Here is a 12,273-nt window from a genome sequence, read left to right on the forward strand (position 1 = left end):
CAACACCACAGCAGACACTAGAGAATTCAACAACAAAACTGGGTGGGAATCATCTATCATCATGCTATTCATGTTGCAACAATCATACAAGTGAGCGAGTGTACTACATGGTCAATGGAGCCAATTTACAAACAAGTACACAGAAAGGATCTCATCAAAATAATTAGATGGTACATCTAGACCTCCAAAAAAAAAATTACAAACAAAACAGTCGCATGCCTAGAAAAAGGAGAAAAAGAAGAATGAATGAATATACCAGTCAAACCACTAAGTATTGCCCTATGATGCCAAGTGGAGATACTTGGTTGCAGAAGCAATATACAGAAGCACCTTGAAATTGCTTCTTCTATCCTCCTCTCAATTAGACTCTCACCTCCTTCCTTCTATATTTATGAATTGGACATAAACTGGAATCCTCTAATACTACCTTTATGCATCCTCAGGAATAGATGATAACCTCTCTTGCTCAAGAAATGACGAGTCCAGAAATTTCGCAACAAATGCCCAAAACCTATAGACATCCTCAAAATTTGTAAGGAACCCAAGAGAAGCAGTGACCACTTCGGTCCCAATAATAACATTTTTGCTATTTTTCTTTTCACTGCGATCATTTGCTGCTGGTGAGGAAGAGCTAAGCCCCACATCAACCACACCATGCTTCTGGTCGTCCGTGAGGCGTATATGACTTAGAAACCCAACACCCAATGAGAGGCCTTCTTTTTCTGCTAGTTTCTGTACAATTTGGGGATTGATCAGTGAGGTTCCAGTGTTGCAGTCCTTTATGTTGAATGCAACTGCTGCTCCTCGATCATATTTGATCTTTGGACCATATATATAGACAAGGGGTACCCCCTCATCACCCCCCGAATCAGGTAACCGAAGCTGCAATAGTGAGGTCACCAACCAATTGATTAGATATCGCAACCTAAGTGTCGTCTTACTAAGTCCAAGCATGTTCACATGATCAAGTGCTTGCAGATAATTTCAGGCTCTTTCCTGCCATCCTGAGGTTGATCATAGTCACTGTATGCATCGTCACCATCATTAGCCACTGCATACCCAGATGTTTCTCCAGCATCCGAATTACGACAGAGCCTATCATCATCCATAGTGAATGATACCCTACGACCCATACTTGACACTAGTTCCAATTCTTCAACTCCAAAGCATCTTCCACCACTGAATCTGCCATGGTGCACTTCCCTCCTTCCCAGTAGACGGAAGTCACCTTCAGTTTCCCTTCTGATTGCACTCTCTTTAGTTTCTGCCTGACTTTCTGAGCAAATTTCCAGAGTGGAGCCGTTCTCACAGGTGGTACAATTCCCCAAAAAAGAGGCTGCACTACCTTCAGCAGGACCATTGGCATAAGAAAACTTAATGAACCTCTTGTTTCTTTTAGCATCCTTATCTTCAATTTCACGAGCAGGAATGACATTCTTTATGTCAGTGTGTGAATGATATTCATCTGGAACCACCTTCACAGGCCCTGATTCTTGTGATATCGACCTCACAGCTGCATCACAGCTGCATCGAATGATATAATATGGTTGGCATGAAAAGGGCTCCTTGCCAGTTTTGATGGCACCTTCGGCGAGGCTTTCTTCACGTTCTTCCTACCAGAAAACCAGGATGCCGACAATGGAGATCCCAATTTCCCTTTGCTTGATTGCTCTGAATGGTCTGAACCAAGTGGACTCTGGCCCAAATCAACCCAGAAGGAGTTCTCGGATAAGTCATCCTCACTGAACACAGGGCTCTTCATCACCTCCCCAACAGAAGCACTCTCACTCTCTTCATATATTATGCTGGCACCACCCCTTTCTGAACTGTCCTGGTCCATTTCACTCTCAATCACCTCCCTCACCTGAGCTGATGAATATGCACCCGAGAATGCAGGTAACTGGGATGCACAGTGACTGTTTGACGCTGACCTCTCCTCAATTGGAATTTTAGTATCATCCTCCAGCCAATCCAGGCCACCATCAAGCCCATCAACTGAATCACTAAGATACTGTGGAAAGACCGGCACAATCCGCACCATTCCTGCGCCTGTACCCCCATTCGGGCTCTGCAAGCACGCCATTACCGACTTCTTGATCAGCAAGCAGCCAAAACCCGTTGGGTCAGCGCCAAACACCCTATAAAATGACGTTATGATGAAGTCTGGACGGAATAGCGATAGCCGCAGCGAGTCCATGTCCTTAGGACCCAGAGCTCCAGCATCGAGCAGGACATGCCAGTGATTCTGCTGAGCCAATGCCATCCACTGATAAGAGTATTTTGCCCCCGTCACTCTTGATTGCACAGGGAACACGAAAAGGCCAGTGGCGGAGTCCTTGCGACGCCGCTTCTTGGTGGAGATCAGCTTCCGGAGCTCGGTGGTGCAGATCTTGAGCGTGGGCCACTTAAACCAGGCAGAGTACGCCTTGGCTCCCTTGTCGCGCGCGGCCTGCGCCATCCAATTCACCGACTGGGACTCATGATCGAACATGGTGAGCAGCCGCTTGTTGGTGCCGAAGGGGTAGCACTCTGCGAGCAGCCGGAATGCCGAGCCACGGCTGACCGTGAATACGAGGCAGTACTCGGACTCGGGGATGTTGAGGTAATCCATGATGCGGGTCTTGATGTCGTGCTCGGCCTTCTCGGCGGCGCCGTAGAGCGCATGGTTGCTGAGGTTGGCGGTGATCTCTGAGAGCGTGAATGCCGCCGACGAGTCGGCAGGGTTGCGGCTCTGGAGGTAGGAGAAGAGACCGAAGCCGCAGTAGTCGAGGCATACCTTGTCCAGGTGCGGGTACTCGTCGGCGCGGAGGCGATCCACGTCCGCGGCGGACGCGTACTTGGGGTACATGGCGAGGAACGTGGCGAGCGCCTCCTCCAGCATGGGGAGCGCGTCCGGCGACTGGAACGCGCGGCCCGCGGCCACCGCCGTCGCGCGCAGGAAGTCAAGCTGCGCCTGGAGCCTCGCCAGCGACCGCGACCGCCCCACCGACCCGTCCTCCGCACCGTCCCCTCCATCGAAGAGCGCCTCGTCGCGGGATTTGGCGAGGCAGCCATCCTCTGACGCCTCCTCCAGCGCCTTCACCAGCGCCTCCCGCAGCTTGCTCTCCTTAAGGCGCCGCCCGACTGTTGGGATTAGTCCAAAGTTGTTTTTTTTCCGACGAACGCCGCGGAGCCGAATGCTTATCTTGCCTTCTTTACACTAAAATGGAACCAGCGCCCCAACAGGAATGAGCACTGGGGGTATAAATAGCTGAGGCGCGCTGGAGCTAACCTCCACGCCCGGCACTCTCGTCATTATCCCGTGCGACCCGCACGACGTTGCCAGCGACACGTTCGCCCGCACAACACGGCCACGCACTAACGGATCAGCAGCACGCACGCCTCCCCTCTAACCAACTCGGATCGAGCCCACCGCAGCACCGCTGCTGGCTCGAGCTTGATCCAACACACCGGAACGCGACGCGACATGACACGTCGGGCCGCCATGGCCGCAGCTCTCCTGCCGCTCATGCCCGACATATGCACACAGCTCAAACACGCACACAAGCCGTGGCTTATTTGCTAACACCACCGCGGAACCCCGCGTCGGCGCAACCCGGTGGCCGCCGCTGCAGGCGGTGCTTTTTGTCCAGGAGCAGCGCGGCACAGTGGGACAGCAGCTTCCACAGATGAATGCCCGCGCCTCCAGGCCACCGAGCTGCCAGATCAGGATTTCCTCCGCCCAATCCATCCATTACACCGCCATTCCGGCCGCCGCCCGCCGCTCGCCGCGGCGGGTACATCGAAGTATCGAACCCTAGCGCCGCCGCTAGAGTCGCGACTCGCGAGTGAGAGGGAGGGAGTGTCTTTTTTTTTGAAACAAGAGAGAGGGAGAGCCGCACGATGGCGCGAGGGAGGAGAGAGTGAACCAGTACCGAGTCGGGGATTGAATAGGGAGGAGGTGGCAATTGACAATTGTGTGTAGGGAGAATCTCAATCTTCTCACTTAATTTTTAGACCGCTGGATAAAAATCTAACGATTCCCTTTCATCTTCTACCTCCAGATAGCTCTTCCCAGCTTTCCAATACCAGAGCCGGCCCCCGCCAACCCTTTGGCACCGGCCGCCGCACCGGCTCCTCTTGCGCGCTACCGTCGCCCCTGCCCCGGACCGACCGCCTTCCTCCTCTGTCCGGGCCGGCGGCGGCACCGCCACAAGCCTCGCTGCCCCCGCGCTCACCACCGCCATCGGGCCGGCTTGCCACCGCCGGCCCTCCTTCTAAGGCCGGCGGTGAGCACCAGCCCCGTCAATCCCGAAATCTTAAACCGAATTCTAACCTCGCCGAAGTTGGAGAAGAAAGAAAGAATTTGAGGGGAAAAATGAGTGAGGAGATGCTTCAAATCACTCATGTGAGTGATAGCTTTCCCTTATATGTGTATTGTAATTTCATGCAACTCGAAAGGCACTGTCATATGTGGAGACCCCGGGAGACCCCGGGGACGGAAAGAAGACGGGGCAAGCCACCTTTCTCTTCAGCTCATCGCCTCATCGCCAGTTGACAAGTACAATTTCATGCTCCCTCCTTTAAAAAAACTAATCATCATGGGATTCAAAATTCATTCCACAAAACAAAACATCCTAACTGTTAGACAATTATATGGATCCACAATCATTGAAAAATCCATTTAAATGCATGATGCTCAGCCTCGAGATTTTCGTCGCACCCCTCCCTCTTCATGCACCGTCTCAAACAAGGCCGTGTTTAGATGCCAAAAATATTTGACAAAAAATATCACATACACATGCATGAAGTAGTACTAAATAAAATCTATTTATAAAACTTTTTACACTGATGGGTTGTAAATCGCGAGACGAGTCTAATGAGCCTACTTAATTCATAATTTGCAATAGTATTGCTACAGTAGTTATCCGCTAATTATAGATTAATTAGGCTCGTTAGATTTGTCTCGCGATTTATATAATATCTATACAAAAAGTTTTGTAAATAGACTTCATTTAATATTCTAAAATATAGCAAGGTTCTCTTTCAAAAATTTTACATCTAAACGTGGCCAAATAAAAGCATGCAACAAATCAAATCTGCACGGAGCCATGCGAACATCCTTAACTAATTGACTGCGGCGTGTGGATTCTACTCCAACCGTAGAGGCTGCATGGTCAATATACTCTCCCACCAATCTATCCTAAATTTTCGAGGGAGATGCAGCAGTATTCCGCGGATAACCGATGTCATTGTCGTGGGCTGGAATAACCGATGTTATTGGACTGGGCTGGATTCGCAGTGCGATAAGCCTGGTGGGCCGCGAGATGGCAGATTGGGCCTAACTGCATCCGAACGAGTGTCTTTTTTATTTTTATATTTTTTTAAAAACATTTTTTACGGAAATATATATTCGATTTCACAATTTACAGTTTTATACCCCTACCGCCCAGCAGGGGGCGGCATTGACTTATATGTAAATAAAAATAATTTTTATTTGCGCGGAGGCCCTTGGCGGGAGCCTGCCGCCCCGCTGCCGCCCCCTTGCCGGGCGGCAGGTGGGGGCGGCAGGGGGCCTGCCGCCCGTCAGGGGGGCGGCAGGCTCCCCCTCCCCGCAAAATTGCAGCAATGGGCCATTAGATGTGGTTTTAGATATTTTGGATACAAATAAAAACCATTAGTAAAGTACATGAATATGAAAAGTATAAGTTAGCAATTCATACACATACACAAATGAGAACGAAATAGGTGATGCATGAGAACGAAATAAGTATAACATGACAACATGTCCATAACAAAAATACAGAAACAACTAGAAGCTCCTCCTAACCACCCCGGCCACCCCGGCCATGTCGACCTCTTTTACGCTGAGCGTGGACGTGGTCTGTGGAGTAGGTGTGTCGCTTTGGAGGCCCTACGTCTCTACCTGGACGTCCGGTGGCCAATGCTGACGGCACAGGATACAACTGCCTTTGACCGAACTGTCTCCTGACTCTGTCCGGTCAGTGAGCCTCAATGTAAACGTCGTACACCAACGCTGTAGTTGTCATCCAAAAGGCCTGGTCTTGAAAACAACTAATCAATACCACAAAATTGGTTGGTAAACCTAATTGGTTTTTCTAAAAACTAATCTTAATTCTACCTAAATTATATTAAAAACATTAACTAAATCGCTAAAATATCATTACTGCTGCATACACTAATTATAGAATTAAATATACAAAAAATTTAGATTGAGAAAGTTGAGAAATATTTATTACCTACGGTTCGGATCCAAAATCCGGCAGGGTTTCGCCGTTACAACTCCCTCCCTCACCCCTCCTCTCTCCCCCCCCCTCTCTGGATGTCGTGGGAAGCAAATGAGGGGGGAGGGGGGAGAGAAACCTTTTATACAGTGCGGGGGAGTCTGCCGCCCAGTGGAGGGGCGGTAGGGGGCCTGCCGCCCGGCGGGGCCCGGCAGGCTCCCGCCAAGGGCCTCCGCGCAAATAAAAATTATTTTTATTTACATATAAGTCACTGCCTTCCCCCTGCCGGGCGGTAGGGGTATAAAACTGTAAATTGTGAAATCGAAAATATATTTTTGTAAAAAATGTTTTTGAAAAATATAAAAATAAAAAAGACGCTCGGAACGAGAACTCTCCTGAAGCCCAGAACGCATGCGCGAGACATAGCGGAAAGCCGGAAACCCAGCGTGCGTGCCGTGAAAGAAAGGAAGATGGCCGGGCCGGCGGCGCCGCTGGCGCCGGCTGCTGCTCGGCGGCCATCGCGTCGCGGCCATCGGTCCTAGCTCCGGCCGCCATTGCTCTCTCGAGTATTACTGCTACGCTCTCGTCTCTCTTCAGCGCCGTCATGCACCTCGAGAGAGGAAGCGCAGCTTCCAGGTTCTCTCTCGTCTCATGCTATTTTCAATGCGGATTGAGTGCAGATAAGCATCCACTAGATACTCCTGTAGTAGTCCAAAAACATACTGTACCATTCACATGCTTCCAAAAGAGTTCAAATTAAACCATGCACTCGCAACTTTTTATAGATTTCATTCCATGCCAAATACCAAATCCATGCGCTTAATTACTTGATGAACAGACTGATCCAGTGGTTTGTTGATCCATCAATGGTCGGTTGTTAGCTGAGCGGAACCAAAAGGGAAGTCCCTTGTTCCTGTGTCACAGGTATTTCAGGCTAAGTTCTTCCGGACGCTCCATGCCCCAATCCGGCCTCCCGAGGGAGATCTCCAGGTTCGGTGCGTACATGTCGTCTGCCACCAGCTCCACGCTTGCAAGGGACGGAGAAGAAGAGCTCGCGGGGCTCGAGCAGTTTGTAGCGACCGCTTCGGCACCTCCGTGCAGCCCCATAACCAGGTGACGGTTCGCCTCTTCTTGTGCTTCCTGATAATGCTGCGTTACCAATTTACCATGACAACACATACAGCCATAAATAAATAAATAAATAATACATTTTTCTCCAAGTTAAAAGGAATATACTGCCCCAAATTATTTCAGAGCATTGGCATATACTTTTTCAGAGGAATACAGTATAATTTTATAATCCACATATGACTATATATATGTCCTGATCAGTAGTATACTACATAGTGATCTACAGTGTCATGTCCTACTCAAACAGTAGTATAGTGCAAACAGTCACATGTGGGCTGTATGGATGGTGGGATTACCAGAAAATGGCATAGATAATTCTTGCGTGTGGACGACGTACCTGAGTATCATGAAGCACTGGTGGTGAGAAATTATGTCTCTGACACCCGTGCACTGAGTCAACAACAATCGCAGCACCTTTCTCCAGCACTCCTGGTGCGTGGTCAGTCCTGTGTGCTCATCAACAAATCAACAGGTCAGTAGTAGTACTCGTTATCAATTCCATGCAGTTGCCAGTAGTAGTACTCGTTATTAAAAAGTGAAACCCACTGTTTAGCCATTTAACCCGTGGTCAGAGATGCAGGTTAACAGTTTCAGCAGGCCCGTTGGGCACACACGATAAGTCACAAGTGTGTAGACACAGATCAAGGCTGCCCACGCATCGCTACAGAATAATCATAAATACTTTCCTAAAAAAAATCATAAATACTTCGGATGCTAAACCTTGGGTGCATGCATGCATGTATATATGCTTCATCATTGCAGACACGCACGAGCTAGCTTCCATATTTCCTTGTAGCCTTGCTCCGTGCTGTCCAGTGCTAATGCACAGTGAAGGACCGGCTCTGGTGCCTTGCTGCAGCATATGGGACTATGGGTGCCTTGATTTGTCCCTACCATGGCTGCTTCACTGGAGATGAGCAGGAGGCCGGCCGGACACCATAGGTCAACAAATTAACCTGGAACACTGTCCCGTTGTTCCTAGCTCAACCCGCGTGATCCATATTTTTACATGCATGATGACCCAGAAAGCCAAGACAACAGCAGCACTATCGCAAAGATCGATTGACCACCATAGTGACAGGGACGGCGTGAGCACCTCAGGACGGATCGTGATGATGGCTGGGGCTACGGGCGCGGACGCGGACAAGGAGAAGCGTGCATGGATGCGTGACGACACGGGGAAGAGGTCGGCAGGGGGACATATTGGCTACAGCGAAAACACTAGTTGTCGCTCCGTCCATGCCTGGGATAAATATATACGTACTAGGTGTGTATAATCCGGGGTTTTTTTTTATCAGAAATTGGGTGGGGGGGGGGGGGGAGGAGGGGGCTGTCTGTCGAGGTTCACTGGGGAGGCAGGAGAGAAGATATTGCTCGCAAGAAAAAGGGGTGTATATATATATATATATATATATATATATATATATATATATATATATATATATATATATATATATATATATATATATATATATATATATATAGCAGGCATTTTTCTCTATTACATAGTACTGCTGAATATTGCTGCTGCTCAGGTCAAGTATAGCATCGATAAAACAGAATATTAATTCTTGTTCAGTAACTTTCTGAGAATCAGTACTACAACAACAATAGCTATTTGAGAACATTTTTTTTCACGTGTTCCACCACTGGCGGATAAATTTGACAATCGCCTTTTCTGTTTGCCCTTTCGTTACACCAAATCCATATGCAGATGCAATAGTTTTTTTTGGTATATTAGCTCCAGGAATTTGTGTCAGTGAAGTCATGGGCCGGGTACAAAGTATTTGGACGATGCATCTTGATCTTATTTTTAGACTAGAAATAAATACCTAAACTTCTATTTTAGCCTGCTACAAATTCTAAATGAGCTAGATGTGCATGTGGGAGTTGGAAGCTTGCAGGCAAAATGGTGAGTATGTATACTCCAACACATACGGATGGTGAGGTGCTTGATAACATCAATATCAAGATATACCGGACCACCAGGACCAGTATCTCTTGAACTTTCATATGTGTGAGCGTGTCCATGCATGGTGGGGCTGGCGTGTGCAATGGCCCTTTGAAGAAGCACATGCACGTATACAATAGTGTTGTTTTGAACCGAATCCATCTTCTTGTAATATAGTATAATGACAACGTATCAGGTGTAAACCAACCTCTTCGTGCAACTGTGCAAACTTCTATATATCTGGGCCATAGAATCAACATCCACGAGCTACTAGCTAGTATATATTACATATATAGTATAAAATATATGCGACTTACTCCATGAGCCTCCGTATTCTTTCTTCTATACAAGAAAGGAAACACCCCCACCATTTTTTTTAGCAGGTGATCACGCCTTTTGATATTTGCAAATTAGCAAAAAAAAAAGAGGAAAAAAATGCTGCTTGCCGTTGTCAAATAAACATAAGCGCATTTCATGCATACACTGTCCTACTCTTGTCATTACGGCTAGCTACTACTAGGTTCAATCAAAGGTTGTGATTTGAAGAGAGGTAGTAAAATTAACTGGTAAGAACTAAGAAGTTTCGCACCTACGAGTAGTCGAGTACGATAAATAAAGAACTTGTGTGCAAACTGAGATAACAACTTGAGCCTACTCAATCCAAAGTTTTTTTTTTGAAAAAAAAAACAAAGTCAGAAATGCTTGAAGCGTGGTGTGTTGCACTTGCACATGCATTGTTTTTAGAAAAATTAAACTAGGTAACATAGCCGACCAATTAGCTCTTGGTCAGAGCAGAAGCGACTGTAAAACCCCGGGACAGCAGTAACAATAGCAGACAGATACATGAAGGCGTGACATGCGGAGACTGACCTCGGGGGAATGAGTGGAGGGGGTGACGGTGCTGCCGCCAGTGGAGCAGTTGCTGGTGGCGCACAGAGGAAGTGAGCAGCGGAAGTAGTCGCCGCAGCAGGCGGCGCAGAGCCCGCCGAAGGAGAGCTGCAGATCCCAACCATGTCGTCACATGCTGCTGCCACTACTGGTACCACTACCACCCCACCTCCAGCGGCAGCACCACCACCTCCTCCTCCTGCCGCCGCCGCCGCCGCTTCCATCCCTGTCGCCGTCCTCTGCAGCGGCAACGCCTCGCCTGCGACCACAATGCTCGAACGATCGGACATTGCAAGCACGGCATGAAATACGTTCGTCCTGTTGTCCACATGAGATCTGCGCTAGCTTTGAGTTGCTACATACCTGTGGCGATGTGTAACGATCTGTCCGAGCTCTTCACTGTCCTATACATCTGCAAATCAAGGGCAGGAAATTAAAACAGATTATTAGTTATCATGCTGACCTGGTTAGTTTGTTGTGTCGCGTATGCGCGATGCACGGTGAAAGTATCATGTGTGTCCTGTCCTTCTTCCATTGCGGCCAAGCTACCTAGAGGCCGTTCGTTTGTCACCTAGCATTCGACCAAGATTCACCAGGGACGACAAGTAGTTTATTACCAATAGTAAGAACGCCCATAAAAGTGGTGAAAAAAACAAAAAGGAGCCCTCATGCACCAAGATTATACTCACGATGTTCTCTCTCCGCGCTTGTGTATCAATGTACACTCCTGGTGGCAGCTCATTATCTATATGTGCCATTCGTTTTTTCTAGTTCTCTTTCTGCTGCACGTACCTGAAGGTGGCTCTTGACATGCGCCAGCGTCAGATCCTTGACGTTCATCAGCTCCAGCACCGACTTCGGAGTCGCTCCTGCCGGCAGTCGTCAGGGACGGGCGGCCGCCGCGAGAACGGATCGCGCGCGCGCCAGAAAGATCGTCAGAGAATTGAGCATGAATGAATAATAAGCTGACGCGGAATAAGCAAAGGAGAAATGATGCAAGCATCTCATCAGATTATGCGAATTAATCCGTGGCGCAAATGGTAATATGTGCTTACTCTCATGGCCGCCGAGGAGCTCAACGGCGTGCACGAAGCGCGCGTGGAGCGCGGTGGTCCAGCGCATCCGCGGCGCCCGGGAGCTCCGCTTCGATCCGCCTGCCGGCAGGGAGGCCCTGCTGGTGGCCGCGCGCTTGAACGCGCATCCCTGCGGCTCGAGGTGGTCTCGGCGGCCAGCCGCGTCGCCGCCGAGCGCCGGCGTGCCGAGCCCCAGGCTGAGCCCCGGGGGCTCCGCGCCGGGGCTAGGGTTTGCGAAGAACCCTACCTCGCCGCTTCCTTCAGCGTACGGCGGCGCCATGCTTGGTTCTGGCGACGGAGTCTTCGCCAGCGCCGGTGCGTCACAAGCAGCGGCCGACGAGGCGGCTGGCGGGCTTATCCGGAGGGAGAGATTCGGCAGGTTCCTTTGCAGCATTGGAGGAGATCAAGCAATGGAAAAAGGTCACGGGCTTGCACCTACCACAGCGATCAAATGGAATGGAGGACGGACTCCAAAAACTCCTAGCCAATGATCCACTACTTCTTGGGATCAGGCGGCGATCATATACTTCTTGAATCAAGCCGAGGCCATGGAGGGTAGGGATGAAGGAGCTATATCAGCGGTGGTCCGCCCTGGTGATCAAAGAAGAGGAAAGAAGATAGTAGAAAGAGAGAGAGAGAGGAAAGGAGACGAGGAGAGAGATGGCAAAGTCAGGACAGTGGTACAGTCACTGAGAAAGAGAACGAAAGAGGTGTGTGGAGATGGTGGATTTGAGCAAAGTGGCAAGTGAAAAGGAGTGTGAGAGAGAGGGGGGAAAGGAGAGAGCCTGGGGGTAGTGATGAGGGGCAAAAGAAGATGTGGCCTGTGTTCACTTCCCCGAAACTCTTCCAAACTTTTCAAATTTTTCATCACATCAAAATCACATCGAAATATTAAATATAGCAAATGACCCATGCATGGAGTACTAAATGTAGATAAATAAAAAAACTAATTGCATAGTTTTGATATACGTTGCGAGATGAATCTTTTGAGCCTAGTTAGCCTATA

The 12,273-nt window shown here is 49.0% G+C and overlaps 1 protein-coding gene and 1 pseudogene across 2 annotated transcripts; both read right to left on the reverse strand.

Annotated features, from left to right (window-relative positions):
- Positions 1 to 56: 56 nt before the first annotated feature.
- On the reverse strand, positions 57 to 2,987 carry LOC120648488 (annotated as a pseudogene).
- Positions 2,988 to 6,931: 3,944 nt separating this feature from the next.
- LOC120649648 (probable transcription factor RL9) lies at positions 6,932 to 12,070 on the reverse strand. Of its 2 annotated transcripts, none has more exons than XM_039926499.1 (6): positions 11,250 to 12,070; positions 10,987 to 11,063; positions 10,558 to 10,606; positions 10,177 to 10,453; positions 7,693 to 7,801; positions 6,932 to 7,364 (listed from the first exon to the last, which is right to left on the reverse strand). In XM_039926499.1, the coding sequence occupies exons 1-6, from the start codon at positions 11,659 to 11,661 to the stop codon at positions 7,143 to 7,145; spliced, it is 1,146 nt and encodes a 381-aa protein (XP_039782433.1). In that variant the 5' UTR covers positions 11,662 to 12,070; the 3' UTR covers positions 6,932 to 7,142. The 2 variants fall into 2 exon arrangements, with proteins under 2 accessions (XP_039782433.1, XP_039782432.1); XM_039926498.1 differs by having other exon boundaries at positions 6,932 to 7,373; positions 11,250 to 12,064.
- Between the last annotated feature and the right edge of the window lie 203 nt (positions 12,071 to 12,273).

The sequence above is a fragment of the Panicum virgatum genome, chromosome 9K (genome assembly GCF_016808335.1).
Source record: "Panicum virgatum strain AP13 chromosome 9K, P.virgatum_v5, whole genome shotgun sequence".
In the NCBI taxonomy this organism is placed as follows: Eukaryota; Viridiplantae; Streptophyta; class Magnoliopsida; order Poales; family Poaceae; genus Panicum; species Panicum virgatum.

Excerpts from the sequence above, each read along its gene's own strand:
- LOC120649648 (XM_039926498.1), bottom strand. The coding sequence starts at position 11,661 with ATGCTGCAAAGGAACCTGCCGAATCTCTCCCTCCGGATAAGCCCGCCA. Across the intron at positions 10,607-10,986 it reads ATGTCAAGAGCCACCTTCAG|ATGTATAGGACAGTGAAGAG; the intron begins GTACGTGCAGCA and ends CTTGATTTGCAG. Across the intron at positions 7,374-7,692 it reads CAGTGCTTCATGATACTCAG|CATTATCAGGAAGCACAAGA; the intron begins GTACGTCGTCCA and ends TTGGTAACGCAG.